General features: G+C 50.6%; 1 protein-coding gene across 8 annotated transcripts in view; it reads left to right on the top strand.

The window, feature by feature from the left end:
- The window catches only part of LOC101033901 (MHC class I polypeptide-related sequence B), a 49,206-nt gene that overhangs the window by 13,193 nt on the left and 8,327 nt on the right, over window positions 1-27,686 (top strand). For 4 of the 8 annotated variants that reach the window (XR_012517368.1, XR_012517366.1, XR_012517367.1 and 1 more), the window contains 2 exons: window positions 1,188-10,552; window positions 18,283-18,351. Coding sequence is in view for 1 of the 8 variants with exons in the window: in XM_039467804.2 (XP_039323738.2) it covers window positions 13,692-13,761; window positions 18,283-18,534; window positions 18,807-19,079; window positions 19,668-19,946; window positions 20,020-20,169; window positions 22,983-23,131 (1,173 nt within the window). In the remaining 7 variants the exon portion in view is untranslated. Of the gene's footprint in view, window positions 1-1,187; window positions 10,553-10,585; window positions 13,762-18,282; window positions 18,535-18,806; window positions 19,080-19,667; window positions 19,947-20,019; window positions 20,170-22,982; window positions 27,592-27,686 lie in introns of those variants that run through there. The other 4 variants (XR_012517369.1, XM_039467804.2, XR_005578878.2 and 1 more) reach the window with 4 other exon arrangements.

Genomic DNA, 27,686 nt, shown 5'->3' with positions numbered 1-27,686 from the left:
TATGTCACCTGGGCAGAGAGGTGGGCCGTGCACAGCAGGAGGCTGTACCATTCGCAGCAGTAGAGGGTCGTGTACAGAAAAGGGGTCCACCCCCACTAGGTCACCAAGGCACAGAGGTAGGCTGTGTGCAACAGGTGGCGTGCACAACACTTCTTTTTTTTTTTCCCCCCCACCCCGGTGTTTCAAATATTTATTTATTTTACTTATTTATTTTATTTTTTTTTTTTTTTGAGATGGAGTTTCGCTCTTGTTACCCAGGCTGGAGTGCAATGGCGCGATCTCGGCTCACCGCAACCTCCACCTCCAGGGTTCAGGCAATTCTCCTGCCTCAGCCTTCTGAATATCAAATATTTACTTTAGGTAGTAAAGGCTTTTATTGTTCTGAACCCTGATTACAAGTCACATGATTAAGAACAACGAATAGGGCCGGGCGCGGTGGCTCAAGCCTGTAATCCCAGCACTTTGGGAGGCCGAGGTGGGTGGATCATGAGGTCAAGAGATCGAGACCATCCTGGTCAACATGGTGAAACCCCGTCTCCACTAAAAATACAAAAAGTTAGCTGGGCATGGTGGTGCGTGCCTGTAGTCCCAGCTACTCAGGAGGCTGAGACAGGAGAATTGCCTGAACCCAGGAGGCGGAGGTTGCGGTGCGCCGAGATCGCGCCATTGCACTCCAGCCTGGGTAACAAGAGCGAAACTCCGTCTCAAAAAAAAAAAAAAAAAAAAAGAACAACGAATAAAGGAGATTCAAGAGCATGTTAAAGAAACTACAGCACCTTACAAATATCCCAGAAAGGTAGGTCTCCTAATTATGATAGACATTTGCTCAGTGTTATGGAAAATTTCAACTGTTTATTTTTACCTTTTAATGACTATTTTCTTCACTCATGTTACATACCACATGTCCCAAACTGAACTGATGACATATGGGTAAGAATCAGAATCTTTGAGATAAAAATGAAACCCTAAACCTATTTTGTTTGGTCCTTTGGACTTGCAGTAAATATTTAATATCAAGACAAATTTCCTCAACAATACCCTTTTCCCTTCTTTGGTTGTTACCCAAAACCCATTCCAATGAGTATTCTAATTCTTTCACCTAGAATTCATAACTGAACTACTATGTAATTGGCTTTATGTAAAGACAAAAATTGCCAGGCTAATTTTCTTCCCCTTGATGCCAACAGGTAGAATTTATTCAAGAGCCGCCAAAGACTATCAGTGGGAAGACAAAAAGAAATGAACTGAGGAAGAAAGAATGTTTCTATGAATTTGCCTATTCTTTGTAAGTGAAATCACATATTTGTCCTTTGGTTTCTGGCTTATTTCACTGATCATAATGTTTTCAAGATTCATCTGTGTCGTGGCATGTGTCAGAATTTTACTCATTTTAAGGCTGAGTAATAGTCCATGCGTATATACCATATTTCTGAATCCATTCATCCATTTATGGACACTTGGCTTGCTTCCACCTTTCGGCTATTGAAAACAATGCTGCTATGAGCCCGAGTGTACAAATATCTGTTTGAGAACCTGAGTATCTGCTTTCAGTTCTTTTGGTTACATGATCAGAAGTGGAAATGCTGGATCATATGGTAATCCCATTGCTACGTTCTTGAGGAATCACTATACCGTTTTCCATGGTGGCTGCAACATTGTACATTCCCACCAGCAGTGTACAAGGATTTCAGTGTCTCCACCTCCTCACTGACAGTCAGCCTAGTGAAGCTCAGCATGTTTCATGAGTCTATTAGCCATTTGTGTTTCTTCTTTAGTGAATTGTCTCTTCATGTCCATTACCCATTTTTGAATAGGGTTTTTTTTTTAATTGATAAGTCGTAGTTTGTATGTATTTTGGATACTAATTCTTCATCAGATATGTGACTGGGATCAGGAAAGAGACACAAAGTGGATGCCAAAAGCGCACGCAAAAAGAATTGAAAGCAGGAACTCAAACAGATACTTGTACACGCGGCTCGCAGCAGCATCATTCTCAATAGCCAAAAGGTGGAACTCCTCCCATTCTGTGCATTTTCTTTCCACTCTTTTAATAACGCCTTTTGATGCAAAAGGTTTTTAAATGTTGATGAAATCTCATTTACCATTTTTCTTCAATTGCTGGTGCTTTGGGTCATCCAGCCAAGAAACTAGTACTGAATCAAATGTCCACAAGACTTTCCTCAATGTTTTCTTATAAGCCTTTTACAGGTTTGACTCTTAAGTTTAATTGTTTGATCCATTCTGAGTCAATTGTTGAGTATGATGTAGGGAAGACTATGAATTTTGTCCAACACGATTCTTTCACATGCGGATATCCAGTCTCGCTCTGTGGCCCAGACTGGAGTTCAGTGGTGCAATCTTGGCTACTGCCACCTCCACCTCCCTGGTTCAAGCAACTCTCCTGCCTCAGCCTCCCGATTAGCTGGGACTACAGATGGGAGCCACCATGCCCGGCTAATTTTCTGTATTTTTAGTAGAGGCCTGGCTAATTTTTTGTGTTTTCAGTAGAGACGGGGTTTCACTGTGTTAGCCAGATGGTCTCGATCTCCTGACCTCGTGATCTGCCTACCTCAGCCTCCCAAAGTGCTGGGAGTACAGGCGTGAGCCACCATGCCCCGCCAAAAGATGTTATTCTTTTTTTTCTTTTTATTTTTTGGAGACGGAGTTTCACTCTTGTTACCCAGGCTGGAGTGCAATGGCGCCATCTCGGCTTACCACAACCTCCGCCTCCTGGTTTCAAGCAATTCTCCTGCCTCAGCCTCCTGAGTAGCTGGGATTACAGCACACGCCACCATGCCCAGCTAATTTTTTGTATTTTTAGTTGAGACAGGGTTTCACCATGTTGACCAGGATGGTCTCGATCTCTTGACCTTGTGATCCACCCGCCTCAGCCTCCCAAAGTGCTGAGATTACAGGCTTGAGCCACCATACCCGGCCAAAAGATGTTATTCTTAAGAGGTGGAGGGTCATGCTACGGACAAATGGTTAGGAATTAGGGTCATGCTGTTGACTAATGATTTTCAGTCATTTCAGAAAAACTGTATAAATATAATTTATGGGTTGGGTGTGGTGGCTCACACACTTTTGTAAGCCAAGATGGATGGAACACTTGAGACCAGGAGTTCAAGACCAGCCTGACCAACATGGTAAGACCCCATCTCTACTAAAAACAGAAAAATTAGCCAGATGTGGTGGCATGTGCCTGTAATCCCAGCTACTTGGAAGGCTGAGGCGAGAATCGCTTGAGCTGGGAGGTGGAGGTTGCACTGAGCCAAGATTGCACCAAGCCTGGGCGACCGAGCAAGACTCTGTCTCAAAAAAAAAAAAAAAAAAAAAAAAAAACCATAATTTATTACATACATTAGCTCTAGGGGTGACCATTATATTCTTTCAACCTTTAAGACTGAAACTTTTTACAGTAATTTGGAGAAAATTTAAAAGATAATAATACAGAGTCACAAGAGAAATGTTCACAACATCATGTTGAATAAAAATTAAGCCTCAAGAATATCTGTATGAGAACGTGGCAGTGTATGTGGGCTCTGGGTGTGAGTGTCATTGTGTGGAGAGTATCTGTGTAAGAACATGTCGATGTGTCTGGCAGTATCTTTGTTTCTGTGCTGGGGTGTGTGAGTCTGTGTGTGCATCCATTCATTCATTCACTCAGCAAATATAACAATCAGGGATGGCGGGGCGCCACGGCTCATGCCTGTAACCCTAGCACTTTGGGAGGCCAAGGTAGGTGGATCACCTGAGGTCAGAAATTCAAGACCAACCTGGCCATCACAGTGAAACCGCACCTTAAAAAAAAAAAAGGCCGGACGCGGTGGCTCAAGCCTGTAATCCCAGCACTTTGGGAGGCCGAGGCGGGTGGATCACGAGGTCGAGAGATCGAGACCATCCTGGTCAACATGGTGAAACCCCGTCTCTACTAAAAATACAAAAACTTAGCTGGGCATGGTGGCACATGCCTGTAATCCCAGCTACTCAGGAGGCTGAGGTAGGAGAATTGCCTGAACCCAGGAGGCAGAGGTTGCAGTGAGCCGGGATTGCGCCATTGCACTCCAGCCTGGGTAACAAGAGTGAAACTCCGTCTCAAAAAAAAAAAAAAAAAGTAAAAAAAAAAAAAACAAATCAGGCACTATTCAAGACAACAGAAATACATCTGCAATTAAAATATTTGTCCTGGCCAGGTGCGGTGGCTCATGCCTATAATCCCAGCATTTTGGGAGACTGAGGCGGGCAAATCACCTGTTCAACATGGTGAAACCCTGTCTCTACTAAAATACTAAATTAGCCAGGCGTGGTGGCAGGCGCCTGTAATCCCTGCTGTTCAGGCCGCTGAGGCAGGATCGCTCGAACTCAGGGAGAGGAGAAGTTTGCAGTGAGCCAAGATCCTGCCACTGCACTCCAATCTGGGAGATAGAGCAAGATTCCATCTCAAAAACAAAAATTAAAAACAATAAAATAAAATCTTTGTCCTTGTCCACATAAAGCTTGTATTCTGGGAAAGAGAGAGAGAGAGAGAGAGAGACAGAGACAGAGACAGAGACTATAAGCAATTAAATATATTTTTAAATGTTAGTGAAAGAGTTGTGAACAGGGCCGGGCGCGGTGGCTTAAGCCTGTAATCCCAGCACTTTGGGAGGCCGAGGCGGGCGGATCACAAGGTCAAGAGATTGAGACCATCCTGGTCAACATGGTGAAACCCCGTCTCTACTAAAAATAAAAAAAATTAGCTGGGCATGGTGGCACGTACCTGTAATCCCAGCTACTCAGGAGGCTGAGGCAGGAGAATTGCCTGAACCCAGGAGGCGGAGGTTGCAGTGAGCCGAGACCACGCCATTGCACTCCATCCTGGGTAACAAGAGCGAAACTCCGTCTCACACACAAAAAAAAAAAAAAAAAAAAAAAAAAAAAAGAGTTGTGAACAACGTGAAGCAGAGTGAAGAAGGGCTGTCAATGCCACAGGAGGTGAGCCTTCCAGGAAGGGCCTCTGGTGGGACCCCCAGGAGAAACTCCTGGAAATGAGTTTCCAGGCAGGGGAGCAGCCATACAGAGGCTCTGAGGTGTGAGCACCTGGGCATCTGGAGGAACGACCTGAGGAAGGCCTGAGCCTGGACCCCGTTGCACCTCCATGTGTGGGTAAATTGGGGCCACTGGGGAGCGCTTTACCAATTAGAGGGACTTTTCATGTACCATGTTTTCTTTTGTTTTTGAGACAGGGTCTGGCTCTGTGGCCCAGGCTGGAGTGCCGTGGTAGATGCGACCTAGGCTCATTGCAACCTCCACCTCCTGGGCTCAAGCAGTCCTCCCACCTCAGCCTCCTGTGTAGCTGGGAGTACAGATGTGTGCCACCAGGCTCAGCTAATTTTTGGTTTTTGGTTGTGTGTGTGTGTGTGTGTGTGTGTGTGTGTGTGTGTGTTAGAGACAGAGTTTTACCATGTTGCCCAGGCTGGTCTTCAAGTCCTGGGCTCAAGCAATCCCCCAGCTTTAGCCTTCCAAAGTGCTGAGATTACAGGTGTGAGCCACCACACGCACCCCAGGTTAACATGTTTTAAAAAGAACCTTTGGCTGGGCACAATGACTCATACCTGTAATCCCACCACTTCAGGAAGCTGAGGTGGGTGGATTACCTGAGGTCAGGAATTTGAGACCATCCTGGCCAATATGGTGAAACCCCATCTCTACCAAAAAATACAAAAATTAGCTGGGCGTGGTGGCCCTCACCTGTAGTCCCAGCTACTTGGGAGGCTGAGGCAGGAGAATTGTTGAACCAAGGAGGTAGAGACTGCAGTGAGCCGAGATTGCACTCCTGCACTCTAGCCTGGCACCTGGCAACAGAGCGAGACTGTCTCAAAAAAAAAAAAAAAAAAAAAAAAAAAAAGCTGGACATGGTGGCAGGTGCCTGTAATTCCAGCTACTTGGGAGACTGAGGAAGGAGAATGGCTTGAACCCAGGAGGTGGAGGTTGCGGTGAGCCGAGATCGCGCCATTGCACTCCAGCCTGGGTAACAAGAGTGAAACTCTGTCTCAAAAAAAAAAAAAAAAAAAAAAAAAAAAAAAAAAAGATATTCCAGAGAGTATACAGAGAAAATTTTCCTCCCTTCCCAGACCTCCTGTGCCCAGATTCCCTCCCAGAGATGAGCACATTTCCAACGTCTCATGTGCCCTTCTTGAGATAGTTATGCACATGTTACTGTCGCTGCATCAAGAAGTGTTAAAGGATCTTTGGGGTGTTGCTTTTCTGGCCAGAAACCTGTGGTCTTTGCTGGAGTTCTTGTCCTACCTCCAGATAGGCAGACAAGTGGAGGGTGAGCATGACAAAGAGGAGCTTTACTGAGTGTCAGAACAGCTCCGAGGAGCCTGGCAGTGGGGAGTTCTCTCTGTAGGCAGGTGCCCTTTCCAGTGTTCAGCTCTCAGCAGAGCGGGTTGCTGCTCTCTGCAGCTGACCATCCTGTCGGCCCTCCATCCTCTACCCTGCTCTAGCTGAGCCTGGGGCTTTTATGTACCTCAGAGGGAAGGAAGTGTGTGCCCATTGGTCCATGGGCAGCGATGGGCAGCCGGAAAAGGCACGAGTCCCTACTGCAGTCCTTGAATCTGGCACCCGAGCCCCGAGCCTTCAGGCTCTCCGGCCGGCACCAAGAGCACTAAGAAATCCAGGCGCATGGCGGTGGCGACCTTGGAGGCTGCAGCACCCGGAGAGCTCCCATCCTGCCAACTCGGGAGGGGCGGGGCTCCCACCTGTCCCTGGCTCTGCAGAGTGTGCAGCCCCGACGGTACCCCTTCTCTGCGTCTCCCCTCAGCGGCAGAGGCTGAGGTGCAAGTGGTACGGTGGCCCCTGCCAACTGCACAAACGAACCCGACGCTCCTGGCCGATCCCGCGAGTCCCAGCGGCACCTTTGGGGGGTGCTTGTGGGCTCCCAGGACACGGTGGGAGCAAAGTCAAGGCTGCGGCGGAGCCTCCCGGCCTGGGAGTGGGTCCTGCCCGGCTCTGCGAGGGTGGGGGTGGCACAGTCGGCTGCCTTGGGGACAAGGGCACAGAGGATCCACTGAGGCTCCCACACCCTCTCCTGCTGGCCCGTCGGCCTCCTTGCATCCTGGGACGGGGCTCCAGGCCCTCGCCGGCCTGGTCTGGATTCCGGAACAGGGGTGACATCGCCGAAAGCTACCCCTGCGGCCCCGGCGCTCAGGGGCCAGCCAGGGCTCCCCCTTGCCAGGGAGGCGCTGCCAGGGAGGCGCCTCCGGAAGCGGATCGCGAACCCAGGACCCGGCTGCCAGGAGTGCCACGTCACCCCGACGCCGGATGGATCCTGGGGACGCAGCCTCGGGCAGCCCCTCACTACACTTTCAGCCCAGCCCCAGGATCCTGGCGCCCTAGGCAGGGCGGGCGCGGCGCCACTCCCGCTTCCCATCCTCGGCCCCTGAAGCGCGGCCACCGCTCCACATTCCGGGCCAGCCCCCGCGCTCAGCGCACGCGCGGCACCGCCCTGCGCCCCGCTCTGCCTCCGGCCTCGGCGCCGACTGCGCAGCTCCCCCCGCGGGCGGCCGGGCCCCGCCGAACCTCAGCTGCTCCCAGGACGCCATGTCCCGGGACCCTTTGCATCGGCGTCCGCACCCGACAACCCCGGCCCGCGCCGCACCCACCGCAGCCGGCACCGCTTTGTACGCCCTCCGCTGCCGTCGGAAGGAGCACCGAAAAAACGAAAGACAGAAAGTAGGAGAAAATGTTTCTGCCGCTCACGCCTGTAATCCTAGCACTTTGGAAGGCCGAGGTGGGTGGATCACCTCATGTCAGGAGTTCAAGACCAGCCTGGCCATCATGGAGACACCCCACATTTAAAAAAAAAAAAAAAAAAAAGGCCGGGCGCGGTGGCTCAAGCCTGTAATCCCAGCACTTTGGGAGGCCGAGGCGGGTGGATCACGAGGTCAAGAGATCGAGACCATCCTGGTCAACATGGTGAAACCCCGTCTCTACGAAAAATACAAAAAATTATCTGGGCATGGTGGCGTGTGCCTGTAATCCCAGCTACTCAGGAGGCTGAGACAGGAGAATTGCCTGAACCCAGGAGGCGGAGGTTGCGGTGAGCCGAGATCGCGCCATTGCATTCCAGCCTGGGTAACAAGAGTGAAACTCCGTCTCAAAAAAAAAAAAAAAAGATAAAATACCAACATTTCAGAGAAAATGAAAGTCGCAAAGTTATCGCAGTCTCGAGTCACTGTCAAAACTTTGGTGAGGAATCTTCCAGGTTTTCCCACACCTAAAATACATATTAACATTATGTAAGTGATACTAGTGACACTTTCACCCAGGCTGGAGTGCAGTGGGATAATCTCAGCTCACTGCAACCTCTGTATCACGGTTTCAAGTGATTCTCCTGTCTCAGAATCCGCAGTAGCTGGGACTACAGGCGCCTGCCACCACACTTAGGTAATTTTTGTATTTTCAATAGAGACGGAGCTTCACCACGTTGGCCAGGCTGCTCTCAAACTCCTGACCTCAGGTGATCCACCTGCCTTGGCCTCCCAAACTGCTGCAATTACAGGCGTCAGCCATCTAACCTTTTCGAAAAGGTTGAAAGCATGCTGGGCACATCTTTTCACAGCAGTACTTACCGTGGATCTTACTCTTTTTAATGACTGCATAGAATTTTGTCATGTAGCTGTTCTTTGGGAGACGATTGAAATATGCTTTAACAACAGGGCGCTGTGGTTTACGCCTGTCACCCCAGCATTTTGGGAGGCCAAGGCGGGGAGGATCGTGAGTAGGGAGGATCACTTGGAGTTCGAGACCAGCATGGCAAATATGGTGAAACCTGTCTCTACTAAAAAGACAAAAATGAGCCAAGTGTGGTGGCGGGCGCTTGTAGTCTCATCTCCTCTGGAAACCGAAGCAGGAGAATAGCTTGAACCTGGGAGGCAGAGGTTGCAGTGAGCCGAGACCGCCCCATTGCACTCCAGCCTGGGTGACAGACTGAAACTCCGTCTCAAAAATAAAAATAAAAGTATTATCCCCCTTGAGATTTGTACTTTATGTAAAACAATGCAAAACAAAAACCCTGTTCTTGGGACCGGGAGACACACCCTGACACATCTGGAGGAAGAGGGTCATGCTGTCTGCCACTCACCCTCGCAGGCCCTAAATAACAATAATAGCCGTGGATTTACAGACTGAGAGAGAGAGAAATCTACGGCAAAAATGTTCAGAAGTAAAACTAGACAAATGGCAAAATTAAGAGAAATAATAAAACTACGTATTTTAAATTTTAATCTCTCCTTTACTTCTTCTCTCTCCTTTTCTTCCTATCTCTTCCCTCCTTTCTTCAACACGCCCCACCCCCCCCATCCTTCCCTCCTTTTTCCACTCCCTGCCCTTGAACCCGGTGTATTCCAGCCTCGAGGCCAACACACGTGACCGCGTCCGCCTGGGCAGGTCAGGGAAGGGACGCGAGGCGGCGCTGTCTCCGCCTTCTGTGAGCCGAGCGCCCTGGGCCCCGCGGGTCTTGTATCGTTTCACTGAAGGTCACTCCGGTCTTTGATGGAGGGTGTAAATTAGGACCCTCACTGAAGGGGCGAGACCCTGAGGGGCTTTTTCCTGGCCCCTTAGTTGTGGGTTTCCCTGCGGGCGGTGGAGCGTTTGTTCTGTTCCATCAGAACAAACCCAAGGCGGGCGCCGCCTTCCTGGGGTGACAGGGCAGCAGGAAGCGTTTTCGGAATGTAGAATCCGTGGGCGGCCGGTGGGAAGGTCTGAGGCACATTTCCCTACTGACCCGGGTCCGAATCCACTGCGGTGCTGTTTCGAGCGAGTGAGATTCCAGATCGCACTCCACCCCGGACTCGGAATTCCTACTTCGGAGTCTGCATTTTACAGCGACAGGTGTGAATGCCCCAAAGCCTGAGACCAGAAGCCTAAAGGCTCGGCCCTCCCCAGCCCAGAGCTCCGTTATTTCGTTTCTTTCTTGCTTTGCTTTTTTTTTTTTTTTTTTTTTTTTGATGGAGTCTTGCTCTGTAACCCACGATGGAGTGCAGTGGCAAGATCTCGTCCCACTGCAACCTCCGCCTCCCGGATTCAAGTGATTGGCCTGCCTCAGACCCCCGAGTAGCTGGCACCACAGGCGCCCGCCACCACTTCTGACTAATTTGCGTCTTTTTAGTAAAGATGAGGTTTCATCACGTCTGCCAGGGTGGTCTCGAACTCCTGACTTCGTGATCCTCCCGCCTCGACCTCCCAAACAGCTGAAATTACAGGTGTAAGCCGCCACACCGGGCCTATTCCGTTTCTGTATTAGTAAGCATTTGTCATTCTCCGTAGACCGGGGCGGGGCGAAAAGCGATCCCGCTACTCGCAGTGAACTCTCAGCGGAAATATTCAAAACTCCTGCGGGCGCCAAGTGCAGCCCGGCCCTGGGTTTTGTGAGCCACCACCCTGGGCCGTTTCTCTTTCTTTTCCGGACCTCTCTCTTTAGCCGCCATGGCGCCTAAAGTCGGCGAGGAGGAAGTCGCCTCTGTGCTCGTGAGTCCGGGGATCTAAGCCGGGTGCTAAGGGAGAAAAGGTAGTTGATGGGGCAGAGCAGAAGGGGCTGGAGGTGGGGTGGAGGGGACTAGAGGTGACAGAAGACCTGGGAGGCTTGGTGGGGGAGGAGATGCCAGGCCTGGCCGCTGAGAAACTTCCCTGGAACTCAAGACCATCTCGGCCTCCCCTGGCCCTGGAGAGGACTGGCTTTATGTCTCCCGGCAACCACTTCTAAATGCCTTGGAACAAACCTTGCATATTTATTATCATTATTGAACTGTGAAAAGTCTTTTGGGGGTGAGCTGAATGAGACCTTTTGCTGGAGCTGGCCCACGGAGGAAGTCCTGGAGGGAGCCTAGACACGGAGGAGGGAAGGGCTTGGGACCTGCCTCAGGAGAACTGGGTCCATCTCCCTCTCTGCCTCTCACTAGGCTAATGGTTTTTAGCAGTGAAAATAGTCTCCCTAAGGTGGAGACAGGACCCCAGTCCCCACTTTCCTCAATAATTTATGAGGATCAAAATAAATTATTAGTGAATGTGGATGGGAAAACTGAGAAATTATTAAAATTCTTAAATACATTCCATTTGCATCTACAGAAAAGTGTAGGCTAGGGATCATAGGCTCATCGTAATGACAGGTATAGTTCAACTCAAAAAGATGTTTGTGAGCCTGACAGAGAGGAAATGGACACAGTTCCTGATCCTGGAGGGTTCATAATCTAATGGGGGAGGGTAGAAAATGGCAGATGACAGCTGGGTGTGCTGGCGCTCGCTTGTAGTCCCAGCTACTCGGAAGGCTGTGGTGGGAGGATTGCTTGAGCCAAGGCATTGGAGGCTGCAGTGAGCTATAATCACGCCACTGCACTCCACCTGGGTGACAGAGCAAGACTCTTCTCTTAAAAAGAAAAAAGAGCCGGGCGCGGTGGCTCAAGCCTGTAATCCCAGCACTTTGGGAGGCCGAGGCGGGTGGATCACGAGGTCGACAGATCGAGACCATCCTGGTCAACATGGTGAAACACCATCTCTACTAAAAATACAAAAAAACTAGCTGGGCGTGGTGGCGCGTGCCTGTAATCCCAGCTACTCAGGAGGCTGAGGCAGGAGAATTGTCTGAACCCAGGAGGCGGAGGTTGCGGTGAGCCGAGATCGCGCCATTGCACTCCAGCCTGGGTAACAAGAGCGTAACTTCTTCTCAAAAAAAAAAAAAAGAAAGAAAGAAAAAAGAAAAGAAAGAAAAGGTTGAACACAGGGCACCATCTGTACCATGAGGAAGGTTGAAACCAGGGCCTAGATGAGGAGTCCCAAAGCTTGACTGCACTTCGGAATCACCTGGGGAACTTTAAAAGATACTAAGGCTTAGGTCCAACCTCGGTTTACTGATTTAACTGGTTTGGGCTGTGGCCTGGAAACATGGGTATTGAAAACTCTCCATGTGGTTCTATACAGTGGCTCGGTTTGAAGACCACTGGCTAAATTTCCCAAAGACTAAGAGATGTGCGCTGGGGACAAGGCAATTCTCTTAGTAGAAAGAGGCTTTCCGGACAGCATTATTATTACTGAGAATTGAGAATTCATTTTCACATAATTTATCCTTTTACAATGTACAGCTCAGTGGCTTTTAGCATCATTGCAAGGTTGTGCCACCATCACAACCATCTACTTGAAAAACTTTTCTTCCTTTTTTTTCTTTTTTTTTTTTTTAAGGCTAGTCAAGTGAAATAGTGGGAGTGAGTAAGAAACAAAGACATCCATAACTGGTTGTGATCAATTCTTGTAAATACCACTCCACTCAGACCAGCCTCATTGGGAAGATTTTGAGGATACGGTTCGCTCTGACGGGTTCTAAGGCAGAGGTGACAGTGAACTGGAAGAGGGATGTGGCTTAGGCAGTGGCATCCTGGTGGGATAGGGTGAGATGATCCCAGAGCCCACTTTTACTGCAACCCTGGGGAGATGTCACCAGAGAAATGGGGGCCGTGCCAGACAGCAGGTTTTGGCAGCTGTGGTTTCCGTGGTAGAGTGGAAGCATCATGTGTAACATTCAGCAGATGGGGCGCTGTGCTGCTTTGGAGCACTCTGGTTACAACTGGGGCAGGCACAGGGTTTAGGAAGCCGGTGCAGTCATCTAGGCTGAAGGGAGGGAAAAGCCTAGACTAAGGGAGTGGCTGTGGGATTGAAAGAGGGTTGGAGGAGCTGACTTTGACTCCTGGAGATGAAGGGGAAAGAGGAAATCAGAAGGGACCAAGGATGCTGATGCTCTTAAGAGAAACGGAGTGATGTGGTGGGAGACGTGTAGAGAGTCCTTGTGGATCTGTCACATTGGAGGGGACTATGGTCCTGGAAGTGCAGATGTCCTACGACAGGCTGGAAAAGGGAGTCTGGAGAGAGTTTGGTGTTGTCGTGAACCCTGGAGAGCCGCGTCCTTGGCCTGTGATCAGCCAGGGACTGAATAGAGAGGCGGCCTTGCCCCTCTCTATCAGACACTTAGAGGATATTAGAGGGTGAATGGGGACCTGGCTTCGAGTCGAAGGGAGGAGAAGGATATTCTACAGCTGAAACGTCTAAGTTTGTCGTCTGAGCGGTTCTCCTGGGCAGGTGCTTCTGAGAGGCAGAGGTGGCTGAGACCTGGAAACAAGTCTGCAAATCTGCTCACTGCTCTTACTGCCAGTAACGCTGTCCGCGGCTGAGGGAGTGTGTTGGGAAAATAATCAGGCGTTGTCCCTCTTGGAAGGAACAAGCCAGTGAGAGCCGGCCTGATGGGGCGACCGGCGAAAGGGGCTTGGTGAGGCCCGCGCTCCTTAGGGTGGGGGTGCGGGGATGGGTGGTGGCGATGCAGGGAGGGCGACAGGGCCCTGGCTGTGCTCATCAGGTTGGAGCTGTACCCTCAGCTACTCGCAGCTGGTCCCCGCTTTTAGCCGCGCTCCCGCGCGCGCTCCCACTTTGCAGGACCCCACGTCTCGCCCGCTGCGGCTCCACAGGTCTCGTGGCTCTGGAAATTTCTCCGGTGAACGTGGCCCCGCCCTCCCCTCTCGTGATTGGCCCTAAGTTCCAGGCCTCAGTTTCATTGGATAAGCGTCTCTAGGGGCGGGGCGGGTGGCTAAATATCCGCGGGGCCGTCTCCCGCCCCCGGTTCTGCCGGCCACTGCTGGAGCCCCTGAGAGGGAGGCGACGTCGGGGCCATGGTGCTGGGTCGGGTCCTGCTGTTTCTGGCTGGCGCCTTCCCTTTTACACTCCTGGGAGCCGCCGCTGGTGAGTGGGGTTCCTGGCGGTCCTCGGCGGAGCGGGAGTGGCTGGACGTTTCCGAGGATCCCGGTGGGTCTTGGCGAGCGCGGCGCGGTCCGAGCGGGGCTCAGGTGCGAGGTCCGGGGTGCGGGGAGCTGGACGCGGCCCGTGGCCGCCACACCTCAGCCCTGCTTTCCCGTCTCTTTTCTGGCCTCCTCCGGACCGCGCATCACCCGCCCCTGCATTTTCCTGTCCTGCACTTGCTCTCCTCGCCTCGCCTCCGCCTCCTCTCGCTTTTCGGACAAACCAGCCCTTCTGAGACACCTGGGGTCCCGGGCTGCGCCCCCGACTCGCGGGCTGCTCCTGTGAATGGCATTTGAAAGCCCTCCCCGCTCGGCCCCTACGGCAGCCACATCAACCGGTGCTGGGGGCGGCTCCCAGGTCCCTGAAGCCCTGTCCTCTCCTGCGAGCCGGTGGTTCTCATGCGGGGGGTGGGGGGGGAGGTGTCCTGTCCTCTCTCGCCCCACCCTACTAATGACCAATGACCTAAGGACAACAGATTCCCTGCCCCTCCTCCCTGCCCATCTCAGGGCCCCCTGGGTCCTCTTGCCCTCCCAGCTCTCTGCTACCCCTTCCTGTCTGCACTTCTCTGATCCATTTCTAGGGTGTCCTCTGCCCTCATCCCCTGGCCCCGCCACGGCAGGTCCCTCCTGCCTCCCTTATTCGCTTTTCCTACAAGTAGCCTTCACTCAGTGCTGCCCCTACGCCTCCCACTCCCAGCTGTCCCTGACCCTAAGTTTCTGGTGCTGCCTTTTGTCCAGGGGTCTTCCCTCCATCCCACTCCCCTCCAGACAACCCAGGGGGAGCCCTGGTGCTAATGACAGTTGGGTCTTAGGCAGGACACAGGGCAGTGCAGATGTCCCCTCCCCTCCAGTGCAGGTGCCTGCTCTGGGCCCTGCCTCACGGTGGCCCCTTCCCCTCTCCGTTATCCTCAGCCTCACCCTCTGGAGGACCCCACCCTACAGCCCACAGGTGCTGGACCATCCCTCCCTGGTCCCTCCGCCCACTCCACCTGGGGACCTTGTGTTGCTCCTACCTCTTGCTCACCTGCCTTGGGCCCTCAGCAAGTTCTCATCTTTGTCAAACCTCACCCCCCACAGAGCAACCTCCCCTCCTGTCCTCACCCTAACCCAAGTTCCTCCACAGTCACTCCTGCCCCACGCTCACGCTGCCATCCAGTTCTTGCTCTACCCATCTCCTCCCCCGCCACACCGCCCCCAGTCCAGACCTAAAACAGGCTGTTGGTCCCACTGTTCCTTGACCCTCATTGTTTTCTTTCAGTTACTTGACCCCAGTGGGCTCTCACTCCCTACACCACATACCTAAAATCTTTGTTTTACCTACTCTGGGGTGACTGTTCCGCCTGCAGCACTACTTTTGGCAGGCCCTTCCTCAGGCTGGGAGTCTCCCCCTCTACCTTCGTTTTCTGTCTCTGGTCTGCACCCCCAACCATTGCTATTTTTTTTTAATTATTAACTTTTGTTTGGGTATGTAGTACATATATATGTATATATTTATGGAGTACGTGGGTTAGTTTAACACAGGCATACAATATGTAATAATCATATTAGGGTACATGGGGTATCTATCACAACAAGAATTTATCCTTTCTTCGTGCTACAAACAATCCCATTATGCTCTTTCAGTTATTTTTACATATATAGTAAATTATTGCCGTCTTATCCTGATGTGCTATCAACAAGATCTTATTCATTCTAACTATATTTTTGTAACCATTAACCATCCCACTCCCCACTCCCCACTCCCCTTCTCAGCCTCTGGTAGTCATCATTCCATTGTCTCTCCCCATGAGTTCAATTGTTTTCACTTTTGGCTGCTGCAAGTAACAAAGAACAAAGTTTGTCTGTCTGTGCCTGGCTTATTTCACTTAACATAATGACCTCCAGTTCTTTGCGAATGGCAGGACGGCTGAATAGTACTCCACGTACACATGTGCGCCCCATGTGCTTTATCCATTCGTGTGTTGATGGACACTTAGGTTGCTTGCAGAGCTTGGCTATTTTGAATAACCCCTCAATAAACATGGAAAAGTAGATAGCTCTTTCATATGCCAATTTCCTTTCTTTCAGGTATATGCCTAACAGTGGGAGTGCTGCAGCATATGACAGTTCTATTATGTTTTTAGTTTCGGGAAACTCCACATTGTTTCCCATAGTGGTGTACTAGTTTACACTCCCACCAGCAGTGTACAAGGGTTCTCTGCATCCTTGCCGCCTTCCTCATTGCCTGTCTTCTGGGTAACAGCCATTTTATCTGGGGCGGAATGACATCTCATGGTAGTTTTGATGCATTTATTTGATGACCGGTGATGCTGAGCACCTGTTCATATACCTGTTTGCCATTTGTAAGTCTTCGTTTTGAGAAATTACTATTCTGATCTTTTGCTCGTTTTTAAATTGGAGTCTTAGAATTTTTTTTCCTATAGAGTTGTTTGAGCTCCTTATATGCTTCAGTTACTAATCCTTTGTAAGATGAATAGTTTGAAAATATTTTCTCCCTTTCTTGGATGGTCTTTTCACTTTGTTTATTGTTTTGTTTGCTGTGCAGGAGGGGTTTTTTCTTTCTTTTTTTCTTTTTTCTTTTTTTGGGAGACAGAGTCTTTCTATGTGGCCCAGGCTGGGGTGCAGTGGTTCAATGTCAGCTCACTGCAACGTCCACCTCCGGAGTTCAAGCAATTCCCCTGCCTCAGGCTCCTGAGTAGCTGGGACTACAGCTGCACACCACCACGTCTGGCCAATTTTTGTATTTTTAGTAAACATGAAATCGTGTTGCCCAGGCTGGTCTTGAACTCCTGAACTCAGGCAATCCACCCACCTCAGCCTCCCAAAGTGCTAGGATTACAGGTGTGAGCCACTGCACCCACCCTCTTTCCTTGGCTGTGCAGAAGCAGTATATGATTATGGTTTTGATTTGCATTTTCCTAATGACTACTGATATTGAGCATCTTTTCATGTGTTTATTGATCATTTGTATATTTTCTTTGAAGAATTGGCCATTCAAGCCATTTTCCCATTTTTCCCCCACATAGCTTCTTGTGGCTACTTTGCCCATTTTTGTGTGTGTTGACTGTGTTGTTGTTTTTGTCAGACTTCTTTGAATATTCTGGAAACTAATCTCTTATTAGATATATGATTTGCATATTTATTTCATTTCAGGCATTGATTGCTTTTTCACTCTAATCGTGCCCTTTGATGCACAGATGTTTTCATTTTCGTGAGTCCAGTTTGTCAGTTCTTTCTATTCTGTCTGTTCTTTGGTGTCACATCCACGAAAGCTCTATCAAATCCTGTGTCATGAAGATTATCCCCAACGTTTTCTTCTAAGAAATTTTTAAGTTTTAGTTCTTGAGTTTAGAGTTTAGGTCTTTCATTCATTTTGAGTTAATTTTTGTATAGAGTGCAAATTAAAGGTGCCATTTTATTTCATTTGAACATCCAGTTCCCCCAGCACTATTTTTTTTTTTTGGACGGAGTTTCACTCTTGTTACCCAGGCTGGAGTACAATGGTGCGATCTCGGCTCACCGCAACCTCCGCCTCCTGGGTTCAGGCAATTCTCCTGCCTCAGCCTCCTGAGTAGCTGGGATTACAGGCACCCACCACCATGCCCAGCTAATTTTTTGTATTTTTTAGTAGAGACGGGGTTTCACCATGTTGACCAGGATGGTCTCAATCTCTTGACCTCGTGATCCACCCGCCTCGGCCTCCCAAAGTGCTGGGATTACAGGCTTGAGCCACCGCGCCCGGCTCCCCCAGCACTATTGACTGAAATGTGGACTGACTCTTTGAGACCCTGTCATCTGCCCACCCCGGTGGACACTAGCGGGTGCATGCACTTGCTGTCCTGGGGCCTTGTCATGCTGTCATGCCACTCTTCCACTGGGACCCAAGCCCACACCATTGCTTCCCTCTGGGATACTGACCCCACTATGAACCTCTCTGGGGCTACAACCTTCCTGCCCCTTGTGCCTCATGACCACCCCCTCCCTTGCCCTCACCATGCCCATGATGAGTCTTTTCTCGAGGCAGCTCCCCTTGGCTCCATCTCGCTGTCACCTGTGTACCACAGCCACACTGGACATGGGTCCCTCTGAGCCTGAGTGCCTTCCCGTTCCCCACCTCTCCTCTGGCAAGACCTTCCTCCCACCACTGCCTTCATGTTTCTCCATTACCCCTGCAGAAGAGCCACTCCCCGTGGTCCCTATACCCTTAGGGGGCCTGTGGCCCCACAGCCCTGGCACCTGGCCTACAAGTTTGCCATCTCCATTCCCCCTTCTTCCATTCCTCAGTCCCCTCCTCTATCCTCCCAGCTTCCCAGTTTTCCTTGTATATGAAACCCTTGTTCTTGTCCCTTTGCCCATGTGCACTTCCTGTCTCCTCAGGAAGGTCAGGACAGCAAACCTGTGTGTTAAGCATCGATGTGAAGTTACTTCCAGGAAGAAGTTTCATCTGTGATTTTCTCTTCCCCAGAGCCCCACCGTCTTCAATATAACCTCACAGTGCTGTCCCGGGATGGATCTGTGCAGTCAGGGTTTCTCGCTGAGGGACATCTGGATGGTCAGCTCTTCCTGCTCTGTGACAGGCAGAAATGCCCGGCAGGTCCCCAGGGACAGTGGGCAGAAGCAGTCGTGAGAGCTGAGCCCTGGCACAGAGAGATCGAGGACTTGAGAGAGAATGCGGAGGACCTCAGGATGATGCTGGCTGATATCACGGGGCAGAAAGGTGAGAGTGGGCAGGGGCAAGAGTGACAGGAGAGGCCTTTTCCAGAAAAGTTAAGGCAGAGAACAGCGACCTGTCTCTTCCCACTGGATCTGGCTGGGGCTGGGGGTGAAGAATGGGGGTCAGTGGAGCTCAGCAGGGAGGTGAACCGGCACTCAGCCAGCACAGGGAGGCACGGAGGAGGGCCAGAGAGGGGTCCCCGCTGGGCTGAGTTCCTCACTTGGCCGGAAGGTGAGGGGTTCAGGAATGGAGAAGTCACTGCTGGGTGGGGGCAGCCTTGCATTCCCTCCAGGAGATTAGACGCTGTGAGATCCATGAAGACGGTAGCACCAGGAGCTTCCAGGATTTCTACTATGATGCGGAGCTCTTCCTCTCCCAAAACCTGGTCACTCAGGAATGGACAGTGCCCCAGTCCTCCACAGCTCGCAGCGTGGCTACGAACATCATGAATGTCTGGGGGGAAGATGCCATGAAAGCTGGCACTGTGAGGGCAAACTGCCTGTGGAAACTACGGCGACATCTGGAATCCAGGGCGGGCATCAGAACAGGTGTGGATCCTGGGCAGGGGCTCTCTTTTCCCCCCAGTTCTGCTAGAGTTGCCTCACCCCCCAGCTCTGACCAGGGAAACCTGCCCAGTGCTGTGGATGCAGGCATTTCCTATTGGGGTATTGTGTCCTGATTTTTCTCTCCTGTCAGAGCCACTGGATAGAGACAGTGGGTCAGGGACTGAACTGTCCAGTGTTGTAATCTGGGAAAGCAGGGGGTCCTCCAACAGAATGCTGAGGCCGGGGTGGGTGTCAGGCAGGAGAGGAAGCCTTCAGGGCCAGGGCTGCCCCATCTGCCTTCCAGCCTGCCCATCCCAGAGAGTTTCCTACGGGCCCCACAACCCAGGAGTCCACCCCTAACATCCCCCTCCTCAGCATCGTTGTGGGGATTCCAGAGCTTAAGACTGCAGTCCCGAGGCCCATCCTCCTGCCAGCCTAGAGGAATTGGGCCCCACGGTGAGGACAGACTTACAGAAGGTCCAGGGTCTGTGAGGGCTTCAGCGAGAGTGGGAACAGTGGAGAGGACCAGCCCTGTTCCCTGCATCTCCCTTAGAGGGGAGCAGGGCTTCACTGACTCTGCGCTTTCTTCAGTGCCCCCCATGGTGAATGTCACCCGCCGGAAGGACTCAGATGGCAACACCACTGCGACATGCTTGGCTTCCAGCGTCTATCCCCAGAATATCACACTGACCTGGCGTCGGGACGGGGTATCTTTGAGCCAGGACGACCAGCAGTTGGAGCGTGTCCTGCCTGATGGGAATGGAACCTACCAGACCAGGGTGACCATCAGGATTCGCCAAGGAGAGGAGCAGAGGTTCACCTGCTACATGGAACATAGCGGGAATCACAGCACTCACCCTGTGCCCCCTGGTGAGCCTGGGGTGACCCTGGAGAGGGTCAGCTGTGGCTCTCTGCCCAGTATATAACAAGTCCCTTTTTGCAGGGGAGGAGTCCGTGCTTCCGAGTCAATGGTCAGTCAATCCATATATTGCTGGTGTTACTGCTGCTCTTGTTCTTGCTGCTGCTGCTGCTGCTATTAGTTACTGTGTCTGTCACTACAAGAAGAAGAGAACGTTACCTGCACAGCATCCAGGTGAGAAAAGGGGGCAGTGGCTGGAGATGGGAGGGCTCCTGTCTGGGCACTAGGGTCCCCTCATTGCTCCTGCGCAGATAGGCATGTAGGTGACCAGGCTTCTGGAACAGGGGTTGGAAGTTGGGGTATTTGGGAGGGGAACGGGAGCCACATCTCCATCTACACCCTAAATCCTTCCCAAGTTAGGGCCTGGGAAGGCCCTCAAATGTCTAGCTGTGGCCTCTTCCTGCTGCAGGTGAGGAGTGGGCAGCAGGGACGGCCATGGTGCCTGCTCTGTCCCCATCTTGGTGTCTCTGTCTCTCTGGCTCACTAGGGCGCGTCCAGGTGGGGTGAGTTGGAATCACATGCGGAGTGCTGAGGGCCTAGATGATCACAGCCTCACAGAGAGCAAATAATAAAGGCAGCTGTGATCTGGGGAGGGCTAGAAACTGGAAAGGAATCCAAGGGGAGGCGGTGTCCCTAGTCCCTTCCTCTCTGCATCCCTCTCCCCTGTTTCTCCAGCCATTTGGTTGGGGGAACACCAAGGAAAAGATATGAGACCCAGACTGGGGGCCCTGCCTGTGCCACCCCTTGGAGGCCCTCTTGTAACAAGGAGGGTTCTGGTCGCACACGGCCATCTCTGTCCACTTTGCAGATCCTCATGCGCCTCCTCCAGGAGCTGCCTGGGGGGTGTCATGTCTTCTGGGTCACTCGAGGCATTGCTCTTTCCAGGTTCCCACCACCTGGCCTCCCTGAATTTCCATGCAGATGATATAGATGTGTAAATAAGCAGATGTCCCAGGGCCATTTGAGGAGCGGGGCCCAGCCCCTCATCAGGGCAGCTGCGGTCCCTGTTCTCATCCTACCTCCAGGTGTTTTCTTCTCCAGTCCCTGAGGGACTCAGTCCCCAGGGACCATGTTTCTGGGGCTTTGTTCTGTGCTCTGTGGCCTGACCTTGCCCTCCCTGAGGCTATTTCCCTTTCTTTTTTTTTTTTTTTTTTTTTTTTTTTGAGACGGAGTTTTTTTTTTTGCTCTTGTTACCCAGGCTGGAGTGCAATGGCACGATCTCGGCTCACCACAACCTCCGCCTCCTGGGTTCAGGCAATTCTCCTGCCTCAGCCTCCTGAGTAGCTGGGATTATAGGCACACGCCACCATGCCCAGCTAATTTTTTGTATTTTTAGTAGAGATGGGGTTTCACCATGTTGACCAGGATGGTCTCGATCTCTTGACATCGTGATCCACCCGCCTCGGCCTCCCAAAGTGCTGGGATTACAGGCTTGAGCCACCGCACCCAGCCGGCTATTTCCCTTTCTAAAGGTGGTCACTGCCTGGTAAGTTTGGAGTAAGGGACAGTCAGGATCATTTCCCCCACAGTCAGGTTGTTTGATGGGAGATGAAAAGAGAAAGCAGGAAGTTTTGTGTTTTTGCAAAAACAGAGGCAGTGCAGGGGACAGTGAGGGGCTGGGGTGTCCAGGAGACCTGGGTCTTTCTGTCATTTCCCCACTTCTGTGTACCTGGCAGTAGGGGTGGTGGTTTCTCATTGTTCACCTAATTGCACTGTCTGTTTGCCCCTCAGGCCTGGGCAGATGGGCAGGTTCATCCCATACCCTGCAGCAAGAGGGCCCCATCCAGGAGGCACCCGCAGCAGGGGCAGAGCAGGTGTGTGGTGGCTCCTGCTCTCACCTGTGGTGTCTCCTGTAGAGGGATTGTCAGTTCTGGTTTTCTGTGACCATGGCTGGTTTCCTCACAGGTCATTGGGGGTTTGGCCGGGAAAAGGATATGAAAGTTATGTGTCAATGTTTCAAAATTCCTGCTTTCAATGTTGATGTCCCATAAAGGCGTTTATAATTTCAGCTCTACGATCTTGATAGAATTTCCTCTAATACTGATGTTGTAAAGCATACTAAGTGAAACAGGAACTCACATTTGGAGCTCCCACTCCAGGAGGGTCTGTGTGGGAGACGGTGGCTGTGGCAGGGGCAGTTCCCAGGTGCAGAGGGTAGACAGAGGCCTCAGGCTAAGGGGTCTCCCCTACTCCACATGGAGAAAATCCCTTGTGGGTTGCAAGGTCAGTGTCCTGGATGGAATCCCTGCTAGAGATAAGGCAGAAAGGCCTCGAAGCCTCGCCAAGCAGCAGCCCTGGGGTGGAGCTGCATTTCCCGGGGTAAGTGGACCAGGCAGGAGCAGTGGTGACTCAAGAGCAGGTCACAGGCCTGGGTGGGTGCTGAGGATCAGGGGAGGCCAGGCCTCCTGAAGCAAGCTGGGGGCCCCAGGGTCAGGTGCAGATCCTGTGGCAGCCACATCTTTCCATGCTGAGCCGGCTGGGCACCCTCAGGCTTCTTGATTGGGTCCCCAGTTAAGAGCTGCCTGCTCTGGGCTGGGAGGGGAGGAACGCCGAGCTGCAGATAGAGGGCAGAGCCCACGGTGGGCACGGCCTGCCTGGTGTGCAGGTGCCTCTGCAGGAGAGGAGGGCCTGGGGACTGAGGGCAAGGGTCAGGGCCTCTCTTTGGGGAGGCCTCTCACTCTAACAGGACTGATCAGGCCTGAGAGGAGGGGAGAGCACTGGGTTCCCTCTTGCGTCTTGTCTTTTAGTCTTGGGCCCCTTTCACTCCCTGCCTGATGGGTGGTGGGCACAGGTGCTGATGATGGAGTGATGGAACTGGCAGGGGCTGGGAAAAGCTGGTGTGAGGAAGAAAAAAGTGAGGGCCTCCTCTTCCCTCAGAGAAAGGGAGCATCTGATTTTGGAGCAACTGAAGAGAGAAAAGACGTCAGGGAATGAACACAACACTCTGCACCCAGTGGAGCACTCACCGGTTTCTCTCTTTTCTCCAGAGCTCGTGAGCCTGCAGGTCCTGGATCAACACGTGGTTGAGACAAGAGACCACAGGGATGCCGCACAGCCGGGATTTCAGCCTCTGATGTCAGCTCCTGGGCCCGCTGGCTCCACTGAGGGCACCGAGATTCTGCAGCCAGGCAGCTAGAACTCAGCTCCCTGCCTGGATCTCACCAGCACTTTCCCTCTTGGTGCCTCAGTTTCCTGACCTATGAAACAAAGAACATAACACTATTTGTTTCCAAGTATTAGTAGGCATGAGGTGTTTGCAGCTGAGCCATATTAGTTGGTATCATCATTTCCATTGTTTTTCTATTATTATAATTTTTTTTTAAGACGAAGTCTCACTCTGTCACCCAGGTTGGAGTTCAGTGGTGCGATCTCGGCTCACTGCAACCTCTACCTCTCCAGCTCAAGCAATTGTTGTGCCTCAGCCTCCCAAGTAGCTGGGATTACAGACGCGTACCACCACATCCAACTAATTCTAATATTTTTTGTAGAGACTGGGTTTCGCCAAGTTAGCCAGACAGTTCTCAAACTCCCCACCTGAGGTGATCTGCCTACCTCAGCCTCCCAACGTGCTGGGATTACAAGCGTGAGCCACTGTGCCCAACCTATTTTGTTATATTTTAATATATTACATGTACAGTAATTAGAACATCATAGGGGCTTTATGAGTGAGTGTCTTGGTGATGACTCCTCCTGACGAGCCTAGGACCAGCTTTCTTGTCACCTTGAGGTCTCCTCACCCCCCTGACACAGTCTTATGCATTATTCCATGTCTACTACCTGTGTAAAATTTTATACTATAGATGTTCACTGTTTAAATAGACAGCTCTGGTCTGTGTTTTATTTCATACGTCTGGGAGTGGATAAAGTGTAAGGTTCAGGGGAGAAGGAGAGGTCTGTCTCAACGCCTTGACACAGCATGAAAACATCTCCCCTCATCCCCTTTCCCTGCTAGTTTCCAATGACCCACAGATTCACAGCAGAACACAAAGCGCTGTGAAATGATGGAGGTGGGACATCTGGCGCCAACATTCAGGGGCTGACCCTGTGGGGGAACATCTGCCCTGAAGAGCTGGACCCCACATGTGATGACACAGAGCTGAAGTGTGAAATCAGGGAGGGGATAGAGAGTGCTTCCAGGTTTTCTGACTTTGAAGAATTTGGGTCAATCAGGTTCTGGCGTAAAGTGACTGCTGGGGAGGTGTGGACTGAATTAATGAAGGACAAATGAACCAGGAAAGTACATGAGTAAGAGGTGGGATATTCTCCACCCTGTTTCTTGATGCCTCCTGACTGCTGGTCTTGGGGCACACAGATGGGTGCTGCACTTCTTGCTCAAGGCAACCTCAGCCCCACCCACATGAGACAGTCCTGGCAGAGAGCATAAGGGTGACGCCTGTAAGACAGACTCAAGGTGGAGATGGGAGTCCTCCTTGCAGCAGGAGTGGATCCAGGACCTGACTGGAAGGAAGAGAAGGATGAGGGACTCTAGTTGGTCCTGTTTCCTCCCACCGCCTGGGTTCCCAAGGTAACCAGTAAGGGAGCTGCGGTAGGGAATTCATTCATGTGCTATGTATTTATCCAGAGATGTGTTTATTGACGTTTTCTTCTATGTTTTTGTTTAGGGTTGATGTCATTCACACATTTATGCATTTATGATATATAATTAATAGTCGTATATTTTAGTTAATTCATGCATCACTTGTTGAATTCGGTTCTTACTAGGTATAAATTTTCATATTCATTGCAGTTTTTGTTAATCAAAGTTTAATTGCCCATAATTCAAAACGTCAAATATTTGCAAAGGGTTTCTCTAGGGAAAGGAGTTCTCTCTGCATCTTCTCAGTTTCTGCCTTCCTGGAGGCAACCATTTTCCACCTTTTTAGCTAAGTCTTTCAACTTTCACTTCCATATGTCTAAATACAACTCCTTCATTAGTACTGCTTGGTTTTGAGTTGCAGCCGTTGTCTGCTGCACAGCACAGAGGCGAATGCAGTAGTTCATCGTCCCTGTTCCTCGCACTCTTCCCATGCTTTCATCTTCCCAATGTATTTCTATAGTAATTACGTCTAGTTCAGCCATTCCTTGTTTCTAATTTTCTCATTTCAGCTCCACCACTTTTCACTTTCTGAACATTTGTTCTTCCTGTAGTTAGCACTGGCCTTTGATTTTGTTTATTTTATAGACAGCATTCATTAAACTTGACATTTCTTCTATTTGTATTACTCTTTTAAGAAGTTACAGACTTTGGATATTCTACTTCACCTTCTTGGAAATGTCCCTCCTGGGCCTTCCGGCAGCCCCAATCTGGACTGGAGGCTTCCACCTGTGGAGCAGAGTCACCACCCTAGGATCTCCCTCCACCACCATCTGGGGCGGTGCTTTACATGCAGTGGAGCCACCTGGGGTCCTGCCAGATGCAGACTGATTCAAGATGTCAAGCTGGGGCATATGAGTCTTTCATGCAGTTTCAGGAGGTGCTGATTTTGCTGCTTCCTGAGTGTGTTTGTGTGTGTGTGTGTGTGTGTGTGTGTGTGTGTGTATGTGTGTGTGTGTTGTTGCTGTTGTTTTTTATACAGAAACGGGATTTCACCATGTTAGCCAGGCTGACCTCAAACTCCTGACTTCAGATGATCCGCTCACCTCGGCCTCCCAAAGTGCTGGGATTACAGATGTGAGCCACCACACCCAGCCATGTGTGTGTGTTTAGAGAGAGACAGAGACAGAAAGAGAGAGAGAATCTTGCTCTCTAAGCCAGGCTGGAGTGCAGTGATGCCATCGTGGCTTACTGCAGGCTCCACCTCATAGGCTCAAGTGACCCTCCCACCTCATCCTCCTGGGTAGCAAGGACCACAGGCCACATCCTAACTTATTTTTAATTAACTGATGCACTTTTTTTCTAAATTAGTAACAGGGCTAAGCATTTTCTCATTGTGGCAAAAAATATATCACATAAAATTGACTATCATAACCATTTTTAAGAATACAGTACCATAGGCCAGGTGTGGTGGCTCATGCCTGTAATCCCAGCTATTTAGGAGGGTGAGGCAAGAGGATCACTGGAGGGAGGCCTGGAGTTCAAGACCAGCCTGGGGAAAATAGTGAGACCCTGTCTCTACCAAAAAAAAAAATTAAATTAAATTAAAATATAAAGTACTATAACAGTACTAACTATAAGCACATGGTGGTGCAACAGATCTCTAGAATATTTCACCTTGAAAGCTGAAACTCGGTGCCCATTACACAAAAACACCTCACTGCCTGTAGAAGTTTTCCCTGGCAACCACCATTCTACTTTCACGTTCATCAAGTTAGACTGTTTTAGACACCTCATATATGGAAGTATGCAGTCTTTGGAGGCTTTTTTTACTGGCATAATCACTTAGCAATGACCTCAAGCTTCATATATGTTGCAGCATATAACAAAATGTTCTTGTGTTTAATGTTGAATAATATGCCATTGCCTGGGTATAGTCACATTTTCTTGATCTAGTCCTCTATTGATAGACATTTACGTTGCTTCCATATCTTGCCTGTTGTGAATACCACCGCTATGAACATGGATATGCAATCTTTCTTTTTACTTTTATATCCTCCCCCTCCCCTCATTTTGGTGCAATTAATCTTTCAGTACCTTTTTCTGAAAGCACAAGCTGCAAGTACTTTTGTGTGTTTCAACATATCTACTGTTATGTTGCCTCTCTCCAGGAAGAGGAAAGAAATGTATTCAGGTGCTGTTTGACACAGCATTTAATGGGAAAGAAAGAAACAGCATAACTGGCCAGTGCTGAGTCTCAGCATCCTGCTATTTCAGAACTACTGTGAATACAAAATAAAATAAGGTCCTTCCCAGAATGGGAGTCACTCCTACATGTGGTGGCCCTGGGACCTCAGACCTTCCGTGTCACACCTCTTCCATGAGGATCCTTTCTGCAGTGACTGGTGGTTTCCTGTTTCACTCGACCCAGTGTCCTGACCCAAGAGACAAGGTGTGCCTGCAGCTGTGCCTACACTTGGAGGAAACCTCGATGGTGTCAATACATGATGACATTTGCTCATTATGGGTTATTTTATTATTTATTAAATATGTATTTTGATTGTATTTTATTGGCAGCGCAATCAACCAGAACACAGTGAACCTAGAAATCACATCCACTTTCCTATGTCCAAAAGTCCTTCCCAGGGAGGTGACAAAAAGACAGTCCTTGTTAGAATTGAGGATCCAGGGAGAACAAGACCGGCCGGGCAGAAGGGTTTTTATTTGGAACCTGGAGGATAAGCAATAACCTCTCTCCACCCTGAAGCAGAGCCCCAGCACCCACCTCCTGGGTGCAAGGGCAGCATGCTCCATGCTCTCCCTGTCCCAGATCAAATACAGCCCTGAGATCTGCCCATCTTTCCTACCTGGGATTTCTGCATTGAACACCACCCTGAGTCAACTTTCCTGCAAAGCAGAAAAACATGAAGTTGGACCATGTTGGAGGAAGAATGGTGTCATCTTCGCCTCTGGAGAGATCTCTGTCACTGTGTTTGGAAAAGGACCAACCTCACTCCCCATGCAGAGAGGAGGCTCCGGCTGTGATCTGGCCTGTGGAGAGGTGAGGGCCTGCTCCCTCTACAGTGATGGCCAAGAACCTGCAGGTGACAGGGAAGCTTCCGCTCCGTGTCTCCTATCAGATTCTTCCAGGCATCAC

Source organism: Saimiri boliviensis, chromosome 4 (assembly GCF_048565385.1).
Source record: "Saimiri boliviensis isolate mSaiBol1 chromosome 4, mSaiBol1.pri, whole genome shotgun sequence".
Classification (NCBI taxonomy): Eukaryota; Metazoa; Chordata; class Mammalia; order Primates; family Cebidae; genus Saimiri; species Saimiri boliviensis.
The sequence above is the reverse complement of the archived record's forward strand: the minus strand, read 5'-3'. Positions and strand labels throughout refer to the sequence as shown.